This window comes from Glandiceps talaboti, chromosome 16 (assembly GCF_964340395.1).
Source record: "Glandiceps talaboti chromosome 16, keGlaTala1.1, whole genome shotgun sequence".
NCBI lineage: Eukaryota > Metazoa > Hemichordata > Enteropneusta > Spengelidae > Glandiceps > Glandiceps talaboti.
In genome coordinates, this window is record NC_135564.1 from 6,295,370 (window position 1) to 6,311,231 (window position 15,862).

The 15,862-nt window shown below is 33.8% G+C and overlaps 1 protein-coding gene across 1 annotated transcript in view; it reads right to left on the reverse strand.

The window, feature by feature from the left end:
• The window catches only part of LOC144447371 (CUGBP Elav-like family member 3-A), a 120,618-nt gene that overhangs the window by 11,727 nt on the left and 93,029 nt on the right, over window positions 1–15,862 (reverse strand). The window contains exon 4 of the mRNA XM_078137356.1: window positions 3,939–4,067. Coding sequence (XP_077993482.1) covers window positions 3,939–4,067 — 129 coding nt within the window. The remainder of the gene's footprint in view (window positions 1–3,938; window positions 4,068–15,862) is intronic.

Here is a 15,862-nt window from a genome sequence, read left to right on the forward strand (position 1 = left end):
GTTAATGATTTGTTGTCATAGTAACAATTTGAGTAATGCATAATTTAATTCCAATCTCTTACCACTAGCAATTATCACTAAAGAATATTGGAATGACAGTCTTAGCTATCTATCGCCATCAAAGGGTACTACATTTGAATGAGTCTTAGCTATCTATTGCCATCAAAGGGTACTACATTTGAATGACAGTCTTAGCTATCTATTACCATCAAAGGGTACCACATTTGAATGACAGTCTTAGCTATATAGTCTCTCTTACCCAGACTCTCACCACTGGGGGCCCTGCCTACGAGACCTCCCCAAACGTTTGGGGAGGTCTCATAGGCAGAGCCCCCAGCAGCGAGAGTCTGGATAACTGACACTAAGCTATCTATTGCCATCAAAGGATACTACATTTGAATGACAGTCTTACCTATCTATTGCCATCAAAGGGTATGATATTAGAATGAAATCTACTCAGTGCCACCAAAGGGTGACAAATTTGGAATGCATTCATAGTTTAATCTACCATCAAATGGTATGACATTGGAATGATTATTCATACATGTTGTAGCTATCCAGTGCCATCAAAGGGTACAACACTGGGATCAAATCAATCCAGTGCCATCAAAGGGTACAACATTGAAATGAAATTTATCGCATGCCATCAAAAAGTACGACACTGGAGTGAAGTCATCGAGCTATCAGTTGGAAGTCAATGGCCTTTAGTGATCAACTCTCAACCTACAAACATTTATCACCTCAGGAGACACCGCCACGTTAATCATCCCGTGAGACATCACGAATAATTGCGTGACATTTGAATAATGTTCCAGTTGAAGTCAATCCTACTAGATGTACAGTTAACTTAAAAGGACAATTGTGACAAGTACCGGTAATACAGTTAATGAATATGCATCATAAATATAACTTTATACCTTTATATCCAAATTAAAAATATGTATGAGATACAGTGACGTCAAACACCTAATTATCTCAAATGTCTAGGTCACTGGTCTGGGGCATATCCGACTAAAATTTGAGATACATGTGTGTAATGTACATGATACATGTATATGTGGGATTTATCATATCAAAATATTATATTATAAATGTAACACATAGGGGTATATCCAAACCATAAGTCTATGAAATTACATTACATGGCATCAAAATTTAAAACATATTTATCAAATTTTAAAATGTTGACATGTTGATCACTATAACTCTTGCTTTTTCTGTATGAGCAACTTGTTCCATAGTGTATTTATATGTGTGTGTGTGTGTGTGTGTGTGTGTGTGTGTGTGTGTGTGTGTGTGTGTATGTGTGTGTGTGTGTGTGTGTATGTATGTATGTATGTATGTACGTATGACATTTGTGTATGTTATGAAGGTGTGGGTGGGTTGGTGAGTGTACATACTAAGTATTGAAAATGTATAGAGAAAATTCATATTTTTTTACAAAATTAATATACATAATATACAATGAATTTAAGAATTATGAAAATGAAGATATCAAATCTCTCTGTTTTTGGATGTTTGAAATTAAACTATAATACAAAAGATCAGACTCTTGATAAAGAGAGAAAAAACAGGAAAGGAATATTGACATAACTCATAGTAATATATAATATGTGTTTTCTGTATATATGAAATGTTACTGTGTTGACTGAGATGAACTGTCGTATGAATATAGAATTGTGTATAATTAATGAGGTGTGACATTGAATTATTTATGATATGATGAGATACAATCTTGTTATGACTATAAACTCATATTTAATAACGACAGCAGTTAATGTGGCAACAATGCGACACTGTGACGAAAGATCAAGGATTGGTCAACCTTACTATGTGTTGTTAGATTTTTACGTACTTTGTCACCCGCACTTAATATTCATGGTTATTCACTTTGATGTTTCTTATCGCTGGATTTGACATTCATTCTGTCTGTTAACTTTGATGTTTGTGATCACTTGATTTGACATTCCGGTTGTTAGCTTTAATGTTTCTCATCACTGAACTTGACATTCCGGTTGGTAGCGTTGATGTACATGTATGTAGTCACTTGATTTAACATTCTGCTCGGATGTTGATTCTGATGTTTCTTGTCGCTGGGATTAAATGTTTTTTCATAGCATGTTTTTTTTTTAGCTTTTTTTGTTTGTGGGGGGAGGGGGGATTATAATTGACATATTTCATTTTGATACACCTGCATAATTGTCAGATTTGAAATAAATCCATCTACATATATCAGAATTCATACAAATGTATCTTGAATATTACAAAACATATAAATAAGTCAATGTAATGTAATGATAGATTGTGTGTACTCATACGAACTGTACTATTCATCCATGTTGGTACATAAATACAATGATAAAATGTCACACAAATATTACTTTTCAAACAAATTTCGATTCGCTGTATCATTAACAAATTTCACTTTTGTTTTCATGTCCACTACTCTTCTAAATAACAAACTGTATTTCACAGAGTCAAGGACACAAACTAATATTTCAATCATAGTTAATGATTAATGATCATTTTATTAGTTATTTTTGATTGATGTGATTTGGGTGATAAATATGAAATTTATGTAACTGTGCTTTGTGTTGTCAAAAATATAAACTGCATCTCATCAATTCCGCTATAGTTGAATAGCATGAAAAGAATATCAGGTGTATATTGTTTGAAATACTGCTTTGAAATAGTTAGTCATTCTCATTTAGAAATCCAATTTTTGTCTACTGCATAATTCTAGTCTGTTTCAAGTTACCATTCAGCAGCTCCTTTTGATAAAACTGCACAGAAATCAAGAGGAAAATTGCATGCTTTACACTTTTAAGATAGCAATTTCACAATGTTTTGCCACATTTTGTGTAAATGAAATTGAAGTATACTAGAACTAGAAGCAGACACACAGGTGCCAATATTTTGATGTCTGCTTTTGACGTCTACATGGTGGCATGTACATTAGTAGTATTTAGACAAAATGTTGCAAGAAACTGAACTGATTCAATCTTGCTATCTTAAAGTGTAGCATGTGCAGGTTCTTATTTTTTCTTCATGGTTGTATCAAACAGAGTCAGTGAATGGTAACTTGAAATGAGCTGTATTTGGTTTGATTGCTGACATCAAGACACAGTGGTTGAATCATTCAAGAGTGTATCATTCCAGTTGTTCAACAAGGCTCCTTGTGGACAGGAAGATATCCATGTGTATAGCCAGAGAAGGGGGGGGGGGGGTGAGATCCCTGTCACATGATGCATTCTGACCAATGAATACAGCTCTTTAAATTAACAATTAACACCCATATAAAATGTCTATGGTTTTATACTACATATATACAGAATGTAGGGTATATATATTAGAACACACTGTGGATTAGTTTACATGAGGAGTCATGTTGGTTGAATAGTTAGAATGGCCAGCTTGGTCACAGGTTCAAGCTCCGTCACAACTGTTCATTCCTGAACGGCTAACTGGTTGTGAATGAGTACACTACAAAGTTAAACTCTGACCTACTAGAATACATGAACATTAGACATTTCTGTGTACCTTGGTAGAACTAGCAAGATGTAGGATTTCATTGGAGGAAAGAAAACTATTACATCAAACACGGTGTGTTAGCTACTTATGTATGACTCAGATTAGTACAGTGATATAACTTTTGTCATTACTACTGGGACACTCAGTTTGTTGTTGTATGTTTTCTATATCAGATAGTGTGCCCTCTATGTTCAATAATGGACACCTTATCCCATTCATTTCATGACACCATGGCAACAGTATGCTATATACATTCCTAAGCTTTGTTTGGATCTGTTCATATCTATATATTACGATAACAACATCATCATATGTACCTGTATTGGTTTGCTCATATATACATGTTACCATGACAACATTATGTTTAAAATCATATTTGTATATTGCCATGACAAAATGGTACATACCTTTGCTGGCTCCATCTGGCCCACGTAGTATTGTACATTCTTCAATCTTATTACACTGGGGGAATAATGCACGGACATCATCTTCCACCATTTGTTTGTTCAGCATGCCCACAAAAAGTTTTCTTTCTTCTGTTGAGAAAACAGATCCATCCATCATCACTAAATAATGATCAGACAGAAAATACTCTTGCATGGTTGTTTTTTTTTAAAACAAAAAACACATTTAAGCAATATCGATTCCACCCTATTGACAAAATGTAGGTGTATGCAAATACACAAGTCACGACAGCAAAATTATACATATCTCTGACACTAGAGGGCGCAATACATTGATAATCAATTAATTTAAGTGTATATGTCTGGATGATGAATTGCTCCCCATGTACATCAAATTCCTACCATTTCGTGAACATGATAAAGATTGTTTTGATGAAGCCAAGTCAAAGAAGATAAGGAAACACTCCCTTGACACTGCTGTATGTGACTATAACCTAATGAATATGTATTATATTGTAAATATAATGTTCAATAGCTTAAAAACTGGACTGATTACCGACATATCTGATGTAATATTTGGAAAGAAATGAATTATGTATTCAAGGTCTTTATTTCTTCACACGTTTGATTCAGCCAGTATTCCGTACGGTGACACGAGTCGTGGTTTAATTGTTGACTTTTATTACTAGTCACATCACCTCTAGGTAATTAGTACTATTCTGTTCCCTTGTGAATGTCATTATATAGGGTTGCTTGGCTCAGATCATGGTAGGCATCATTAGAACTCCCAGTGGACAAGATAAACCGTGTTAATCAGATGATTAGTGTGCATATGTGTAATTCCATGATAGGAATACTTCATATCTCTATAACGCTATAGTCTAAGGAAATCAAACAAAAATATTCCAATTGTTTTGTTCAACTCGATACGACAGATCTCTCAAATGATAAACAGTTCAATATTTTTCCATTTGCAAATTAAACACAGAGACAGTGTGTTTGTTGTAGGTGATAGATAACCCTTACGAACTAGATATGTAAGCAAGTTGCCCAAGTCTATCATAGTACATGGCTACATTGACGAGTATTGTTGTGGGTGATAGATTACCTATAGATATCTACCCGAGTTGCTGGCCCTAGTCAGTTTTTTCATTAGTTCGCCATTAACAATTATGAGTAAACTCATCCAAACCATTCAACGTTACTACACTTCAATATCTCTAAAAATGAGATACTAAACACCTAAGGGAAAACATTGTTGCTATGTATGACATGAGTGACTCATTAACATCATCATTCATGGGACCAACATAATTTCACAGCAGCCAAACTACGCATTCAGAACATCGTATACTTTATCACAGAACAACGTGTACTTTATCACAGAACAATGTATACTTTATTACAGAACAACGAGTACTTCATTACAGAATGACATGTACTATGTCACAGAAAAACATGTACTCTGCCACAGTGTAGTATAGTTTGTGTATGGTTCTCTTGACCTGAACACTAGAGGGCCTAGACAGCTATGTATATTGTTGTGTACCTGGTGAAATACATCAAAGGCGATCGTATAAATCAATAGTATGTCCCTTTGATTACTTCACAGCTGGTTAAAAATCAATTCCAACCATATTGTTGGTGCCTTGCCTTTATTTGCAGCAACCTATACTCAATCACTATATAGATGTTGAATGGTATTATATACATACAGACACTGGGATAGGATAAGCTAGTAAAACCTCATTCAAACAAGCAACGTATGGTACCTACACCACAATACACAAATGTAAATAAACTTCATATGTACAACTCTCTCGCTAATCCTACAAAACGGTAACTTTAACAGATGTTGGATGTCTGACTGTGTCTATTTAGACATTTTCCACATCATTTCAAGTGATTAGAGTGTTGTAATTCACTTCTGAACACAACAGGTGGTCCTGGAAATACTACACAAATATAAAAAGCTATAAATAATTCATGGCCATTTTGCATGAAAAATAGCAATGTGTTTTTATAATGGCAATACGAGATCAATACATCTGTTCTGTCAAGGGGACCACACCATTCATATTAGGGTGTGGGCAGGATGTCTCTAGAGGGATGACGCTATACAAATACTCATATATTTCACAATCATTTATTTGATTGACAACATTTTTGCAATTTAGAAAATGGATTTCAATAAAAATGTCTTCAGAATGCATTAATATTTAAAACTACAAATATATCCAATGAAAATATTAGCTTTTGCTATAGTGGACATCCTCCGTAAATGAGTTAACGTTCCATGCATTCTTTTCAAAAAAACAAATATTTCTGACTAAAATATTAAATAGCTCTTTGGGTATTGAAAAACATTTTGATATTTTGTATTGACTTAATATTGCATGCATGTAAATTTATAATGATTTTGAGACTGACTAAAGGGCTTGTACAAATAAGTTTTGTAGAGTAAATAGTTATCATTTCAACTACTCAGCTATCCAGACAATGTCTTAGACAGTATCCAAGTACTTAGCTATCCAGACAATATCATAGACAATATGTAAATATTCAACTATACAGACAATGTCTTAGACAGTATCCAACTACTAAGCTATCCAGACAATATCATAGACAATATGTAAATATTCAACTATACAATGTCTTAGACAGTATCTAAATACTCAACTGTACAGACAGTATCTAAGTAGTAAGCAGTCCAGAAAGTATTGTCTATACATTTCTACTGTTTTTGATCATGTTATCATCCTGAAAAAACTTGAGGAATGGTTAACCATGAACCACTGAGTGAAGAAAACTGGAATCAAAATTAATAAAAAAAAGTATCACAATGAGAAATATATAGAAACTTGATAATGATGCTTGATGGTGAAACAGACATATAGAATCACGAAAATACCCTACAGAATCTCATCATAGAATGTGGTCATATAGAAACACCATAAAATGAAATGAAATCAATTATACACCACAATAAATTGAAATGGCTAGGGGTTTTTTATATAAAAAATTCAATGATCTCATGATGGATGTTGGCAGAATTGAACATTTCTTGTTGTACTTTTATCGCCAAAAGCAAATAAAACTACATAAGTCAGTGATTTTTACAACCATTTGCAATTATTACTTGGTAAAAGTGATGGTCAATAAAATCAGTAATCTGGATAATATGGGTTGATTTGTATTCATAGCAGCTACCATCATTTGACCTTATGACATAGTCATACTTGCTGTCTCACTATACAATTACTACATTTGCTAATTCTTTCCCTTCACATCTATAACGCCCAGACATTTTTCTGATATATTTTTTCCTGGATGTCTATCTTGAAGAAGAACTTGATCATATGATACAAGATCAACATGTCACACACACTTCACAAACCATTTTTTAAAAATATGTTAGAATCTTGACAAAGAAGTTTACAGAATCTCCGAACTCAATTCCAAATTTGTATTGGAGCCACATCAAGAATCCAGGCCTATTCAGCCTAATCTCTTAATCCAAGATATAAGCTTGTTAATCCAATTCCTTGCTTTGTTTTTATGAGAACAAATGACCATTCTAGTTCATGAGGCATGCAATGTAAACCAGTTGATGTATGTATTAGCAGATAGCTTACATTTCTTGATTTCTAGCGACAAGCTTCAAGTCAGTTAGGGATGATCGCACAATGTCGCACAAGCCCAATAAACGAACTTTGTTCGTTTAGGACAAAACCTTCTTTTCTCTCCCCCTTAACGAATGTTCACAAGTACGACATCGGCATGTTTATATATGATGTAATGATGAAATAATCAATTGTAGCAGTCACACCACTACAATCAATGCAATGTAAAAATATGATGGTAAATATGAAGTTCTAACCTTATGAACCTGTTTACTGAGATGATAGTAAACACATCAAAACACTACCGGAAACCCAACACTGTATATCACATTAGAAGTAAATTTTGATCACCTTATCAACATCTCAGTAGTAAATATCATTGAAGGGGTGAAAGCTTTCAAAATTTGGTTAAAAGTGTGAAAATGAAGTTCAGCAATCGCATGGATGCCAGATCACCCCCTCCCCTCTTAAACGAACAAAGTTCATTTATCGAGCTTGTGTGACATATTGTGCAATCGTCCTTTATACAGCAGTATACCATGCAATGTAAAACCAACTGTGGTAGTACTACACAAGTTACAAATACTTCTGGATGTCTTGCGACAAGTGTCAATCACTTGGTATTTAATACCAGGGTTTCAATCTGTAACCAGGTTCTGTCAGTGGAGTCATAATGAATTACACTGGATAATTCCTTTGTTTTGAATCAAGTTTTTGTATTGCTCTGAAAGACTCTTATTTCACGCCTAAATAACAATCCTCATCTGATCTGGCAGTTTTTGTTGTTGCTGGATTTGTGGGATTTGCTAAAAAAGCTGCTTAGAACTTAGACGGCAACCTATTTCATGATTAAACCGCCTAATTTGAAAAACACAGTTATTCTTAACATTCAAAGTTAATTATGTCAAAACTAATAAGAATCTTACCTTCAATGAATCTGACCTCAAACAGAGCAAAAGTAATAACAAGTCAACATTTTCTGATAAAATGTCTTAATGTTGTAACTGCATGGCTTGTTTGCCAATGTGATTTATTTCCTACTGAGACCCTCAAGCCATTTCATACAACTGTTTGACTGAATGTCAACAATACCATACCAAGTAATGAAAGCTAGAAAAGACAATCTGACTTCATTAGAACCTGCTTTGAATACAAACTTCACTTTTTTTTTCATTCGCAATCAGGTCACAAAGAACTCACATAAAAACATTTGGATGACGGTTTAATGACCATTATTTGAAAATAGTATTTAAGACACATTTTGTAATGTCTCCTTAAATTGCTTTTTCTTTCACTTCAATAGCACAGCGTGGGTTCTTGTAGCCAAATAATTATCGTATTTTTCTAATCATGATATTAGATTTGAGTCCAAATCAACTGCTTTCATTTGTGTTTACTAGTTACAATTGTAATAGCAAATTACAGAACACACTCAAGTTTAGATTCAACTGAACAGGAAACTTAATTTTGATTTCAAAATTAGACTAACTAGTTTTATATGAAAGAATGAAAATGTTGTTAGCGTAGATTAATTGAGTCAAATAACTCTTGTGAGTATTACAAATTAAACATATCTTTATAGTAAACCTTTCAAAGTGAAGTCTGTACAAATACACAGACAAACCACAGTGCTCAGAACAACTATGCCTTACCTGCATACCAAACTAATGCAAATTAATAGTCAACCACACCCGACGCAAGTGATAATCTCATAGTCAGTGCTAAATGTTGTTTTACCAGCATATCTTTTTTAAAAGATTTTTTCACATATTTAGTTCTGTTGAAGTGTTAACACAATGGAAAAAAAGTCAAAATTATCTTCTCTCAAAATTCATCAGATTTCCACCCAAGTTTTCTATTCAAGTGAAATTGTTCCCTGTTGATGTGTTAATATAGCGGGAAAACACATATTCAAAATAAACATGGCTAACATCATTGATTTGAACAATTTTCACCAATTTTCTATTCAGTTTAAATTGTTTTGATATTTTATGATACAGAGGGACAACACAACCATTCAAAATTAATATAACACCTAGAATTCATCATTCTATATCAGTTTAAAGATTATCATAGTTTTTAATCATTCTAAAAATTTCTTTTTGCACATAATTTTGTCATATCCATGTCTTCAAATTTAAATATCATGAAATGAATAGTTGGACATTTTGGGATTTAAAAAAAAAAATAGATAAATTCATTTGACAGAATTCATAATTTGTATTATAGAGTTATGTCATATTCTATTCTCTTGATTTTAATGTATATGAAAAGTAATTTGTCAAACAGCTGATAAAACCATAGCTATATAGTAAGAGTATATTTAGTAGACTCTAAGTACTTCAGCTTATCTCTGGCATTACTATAATTGATAATTCATTTCATCAACTGAGGCCTTTAAGTTTGTGTACAACTCTATATATTTGATGCTACACTACACAACAATGTTCGGAGCCATTACAAAGCACTTCACTTTGGATATTAGAAGTAATTTGTCAGAAAGCATAAAAAGATTGTTTGTCATTCAGTACATTTTAGTAGACTGTATGATAGCATATCACTGCCATTCAATGTGTTTCTTAATAATGAATATTGCTGAAATTCTTTAAGTGCAAATAAGACCCTGCTTTCATGAAGGTACAAACAACAGCCTACTTTGATTTTTATAACAAGAACCTTCATTTGGGATATGAAAACTAATTTGTCAGATTATTGAAAAGAACAGTATATCTAGCAGCTTACAAACTCAAACTACAACAAATGTATGTTGACACCTGTCAGATATATTGACGTGTACAACAGTGTTTATTATATCAACTTTGAATGCACCACACTTTCATATGAATGTTCATAATTCAGTACATTCGTTCCATTTTTCTTATATTTCTTTAAAAAATTCATAGATATAAAAAACTACACTTAAGTGGCAAATAAAGGAAAGCCACCAAAAATTTTGGAAAGCCACGGAAATCTGCATTCTGTAAAAAATTCTATGCTTCTTTGTAACCTCACTACTGTACAGTGAAATACACTTTTCAGTACTGTGCCCTCTATTAAAGCCAATTTGATGTGCCACTGATGCACACAATTGCTAGGGACGCAAAACAAATTTGGTGTTCCCCTATTTCTTACTATGTGGTGACTTCACAAGAGATCCCAGTTTTTCACATTTTGGCTCACAACAACATCTATCATCAGAGGGCATACTGCTACTGTTTGTATATGATCTCGTCAAAATTGAGTTCCATTTTTTAATATTTTTTTAAAAAGAATTCATGGTCTCACATCATAGACATAAAAACTATAGTGTATTTAATAGTGTCCAACAAAATTGGAAAGCCACCGAAAATTTCTAGTTATTGTATATTCTTGTTGATAAACTCACTACTGTACCAAAAACTATACCATGCGCGAGTCATTTAGAACAAAAAATAAGGAATATATAATCTGGTCGTTCTACATTATGACAACGCATGTCTATGTCACAACAATACATGTCTACATCACTGGTTCTGCTGTGTTTGAGTCAAAACATTCCAAATTACCATCATTTTCCTCAAGTTTTGTTTGATATTACTGGCACTGGTATAATTATGTTATTCTCCAATATTTTTCTTCATTCAGCCAGAAAATACTCAAGACCTAAGAGTTGTCACTACTCGTGTAGCGACTCATAGTGACAAAGGCCCCTTAGGTCACTCATTTTTTTCCTTGGCAGAACAAAGAAAAATATTGGGGGAATAAGATCTAAATATATGCTGTTTGAATACGATCTCTTTCAACTGGAATGTAGCTATACTAAGTACACTACTGGTTGTCAACCACAATCAAATCAGCTCTCTATCCACAGGGTACATCTTTTTGTACAGATTTTCCCTCCTTGATACTATTACATTGTGTAACCCCCATAGACCCTTGCAAGTCTATTAAGTCTCATCCTAAGGCATTCCGCTGATTAAAACAAAAACAAGTTAGTATCTTGAGTCAGGAAAAGTGACCTTGGGTCAGGCGACCATCTTGTTTGCAAATAATGATGAGAAGAAATGTTGGGAGGACATGCAACTTATACATAACTAGACAGTGTTGTACGATAAACAAAAATGTAAAAGTAAAGGAAAAATACACTTAGGCCCCATCAAACACAGCATCTTGGCAAACACCTTGATGAAAGGTGTTCTAGTAACACATATTTCCTTCCGATACACCTTAGCTGTACAAGCATTATATTATGCATTTATCTGGGAGGAAATACTCATCGCTTAACGTGCCAACAAACAGGAAACAATGGTAGCATTGAAGTAGTGGTGAAAAGGAGCCAGGAAGGATGATACATATTGAATATATCTATTCAAATATTTGTCAAATATTATCTTGTCTTTGTGTAATATAAAGAAACTGTCATCAAGTCACATAGGTCAGACAACAATAGCATGTGAGTGAACAAAACATCAGTGTATAATGTAAGTAATAAATACAGTCTACAGACCTAAAATTTATTAAATTTCGAGTGACTGGTTAAGAGATTCATGGGAAACACCTCTAACTCAGACGTGAGGCTGTGTATGAAATCAGAACACATGCATCAGTATATGCCTTTGATGCCCTAAGTCATATTTTATCAGACATAGGTGCTGTCCAATAAAATATCTACCTCAGACATATTCATGTTGGCTTGAAGTAAAACTACATTTCGTTCTTTTTGCAAGTGACACTGTGTGTCTTAGACATTGTTATTGTACCTCCAAGAGTATTAACTCAAAACGTTGGCAATTTTAGTATTTTTTAGGGACTGCGTTATCTAAAACTTGTTCACCAAGTGCTGTTGTTTGCTATATTTAGACAATAATGAAGACAATGAGCTCAGAAATACTCTGATATAGTCAGACAGGCTTCAAGACTCAAGCTCATACAGACATCCCTTTTGAACATTTCTAGTTCAGATTATTGCAGAGAGCAGTCAGTTGTAACGGTGTGCAACATTTTGATATGCATGAGTAACGTCTTAAAAGTAACTGACTGCATTTTTTTGCCTTTCCCTTTATGTGTATTGTTTCCTGTCACCATGCCTAATTTCTGAAAAATGGCATTAACCTGAAATAACAAGACATATCACCTATTCAGGTTGATCGGCTAAATCTTGTGTTTTTGTCCTAGGGGCAGTTAATAATACAGGAACTAACAGTCACATGGCCTGGCCATGTGCGTCACCAAGCTCAAATGGATCTAATTCATTTCATTTCAACACAGCTAAGGTTTCAAAGCATGAATTTCAATTTCTTTGTCCACAGTGTCAAGGCAAAGTAACTATTAATTTTAATATACTCATACTCTCCCCTCTCTGTCGCTCTCTTTCCTTTCCCCCTTCCCCTCTCCCATCTCTCTCTGTCTGTGTCTCTCTGTGTCTGTGTGTGTCTCTCTATGCCTCTGTCTGTCTTCTGTCTTTCTGTCTGTCTCTCTGTCTCTGTCTCTGTCTCTCTGTCTCTCTCTCTCTCTCTCTGTCTCTCTCTGTCTCTCTCTGTCTCTCTCTCTCTCTCTCTCTCTCTCTCTCTCTCTCTCTCTCTCTCTCTCTCTCTCTCTCTCTCTCTCTCTTCATCATATTTAAGGTAAAAATACAGCCACTTTCAAATTGTAACAAATCTTCCCCAGTCCACTGAATATTTTCCAATACCATAAAAACAGATATGAATATCAAGTTAAAATTGTCTTAATTTTGCTATTTAATGTACAGTACATGTATTCCCTCGTCATCTGATAAACATTTTGACTTCAGGCCTTTTCCATTTACATTGAAAGATTATAAGCAATAGATACATACACAATGAAGCTAATGCATCTAATGCATCTATTAAAATGAAAATATCGTCAGTCTTGTGGCGAAGACAAGAAAAAACAGTCATTTTACTTCAGTAATAATCAACTAATATAATAGCATGTTCTTTTTTCATGAAATCTAAAATAATTATGTGGTTACATGTTAAAAGTATATCAAAGTAGTACATGTACATGTGTCATATCTTTGCTGGTAGGTACTCATATCTCATGGGATGTTGATCATATCATATGTGAAGGTTATCATATCTCATGGGAGGGTCATCATATCTGAGGGCTATGAAATATATCATCAGATCTTACAGACAAACTAGAAAATATAAAATTTCCATGTTCTGATAATGAAGTCTGTGCTTGAGGACTTTCAACCACTTATTCTAATGATGTTAAAAACTTCACCAAACATTGTAAAAGATTCTGGTTTACCATATTTTCATTTTCTATTGTAATGAACTGACAGCATCAGAATAGTGCATATTATATCAGCTACAAAACGTAATGTTATGTAACTTCAGGAAATTAGTTAGAGCTGTCACTCAAAATGGGACAACGATGCTGTATCATATCAACTTCTGATTTTTTTTAACTTAGATTTTGAGACCTACATGTACCCCATCTTACAAGACAATAAATGTGTGAATTTAATTTAAACCTTGTGGCAAGGGTCAACAACAAAATGTTCTGTAGTCATTTTTCACATAATTAACACCCGGTATGATTTGTCTGCCAATTTTCAAACTTGCCATGGGCCATAATAAATCTAAAATAAAACGCATTTCAATCTCATCTCTACTGAGTCATACTTCATAGATGCATAAATATGTCAACCGTAAAGTCAATATCTGCTTTGTGTTTTCTACTACTGGGGTCATGGGTCAATTAAGCATACATGCTATTAAATGTGATGTCAAATGACATAACATAATAGCCAATTTGTTAACAGCAACATATCACTGTATTCACAATTAATCAAAATAATAAAAATATATTGCTTACATTTTCAATATCTATTAAAGTATACTGATCAAGCAAATTCTGTGTATTGCCAATTTGATGATTAAAATCATTGGAATGAAATATTTAGCTATCAAAATGATGCCCAGTTTTAAATTGGCCAGGATAAATTTCATATCCCATTGACAATAAAAAGAGTTACTTGAATATTTATAGACATTACATCCCATAGGTCAATGATTGCTTCCTGTTTGTCTGTTTGTTCTACTTCTGCGTCTTTCAATTTCCAATGATCCATCCATCTGTTTATACCTCTGTCAATCAGTCTGACTGTATATGTCTTTATTTCCATCCATCTGTCAATAAATCTGTGTAGGTTACTGTATCAATATCAGTTTTGCTTTCACTAAATATGGCATCTCAAAAGTTAAAATATCATGTAAATTTTGTGAATTGGTCTAATTATGCCCCTGTCCAACTATCTGTCTATACTCCTATAAAATGGTAGATGTTTATGCCTCTGTCCGTCTGTGCATACTTCTATCTGTTGGCCTTATACTTCTGGGCAGGTCATTTTATACTTCATCCATGTCTGTCTGTCCGTCTGTCTGTCTGTCTGTCTGTCTGTCTGGTCTACTTGTCTTTCTATTTGTCTGACTGACTGTCTGTCTGTCTGTCTGTCTTCCTGCCTGTCTTTATAGTACTTATGTATATGTCAATATTTCAGTTTGCCTGTCTGTACTTCTGTCCATCTGTCTGTGCATGTTTCTTTGTCATTTGTTTATTTGTTCAATCTTCATAGTCATTCTCTATTGTAGTGGTTTTACATAAGGCCTAAAAAAATAATTGTTTGGTTCCGGTTACCCAACCCCACCTAGCTTTTCACTGCCAACCCTAAACTTTCTTTTTACATAATCGAGAAAAAAATAACAAACTGTAATGGCTGTACATCTGATAGGGAGAAATAAACAAAATCAAATGTAACCGGAAGCACACAATTATTTTTATTAGCCCTTAACACATTTCTAGGCTTTAAACTTTCTGTTACTGTTCCTCATTCCATTTCAACAATATCACTTGGTTTGTTAGTTAAGCTTTCAAGACGGTCTCTAGTTAACCTTCCCTTCAGATAATGTTTTTGTATTGTTATTTACTCATTCAAGTGTTGTTTACTTGTAAACATCATTCTCGACATCTTTCTGTCTAATGTGTCTATACAAGTGTCTATTGCCATGAAGTCCCAGGTGAATTGCTTCTCTGCAGCAGTGATTTCACTGTCGCAGACAATGCACCACTTTAAAGTGTGGATGGATTTTACAACATAATTAAGTATATTTCCCCATGGAGTTGAAATTCATCTATCTGTATTCAATGGTATACCAAGTAGATAACGTTATGACTTGATGCCAAAATAGTCTGTCTGCACTGAGTCTGTCAAGGTGGAAGGGATTAATACACATATCTTGTCGACTGATATATGTGCAACCTATCATTGAACTTTTGCTGGGTTATCTGTTGAAA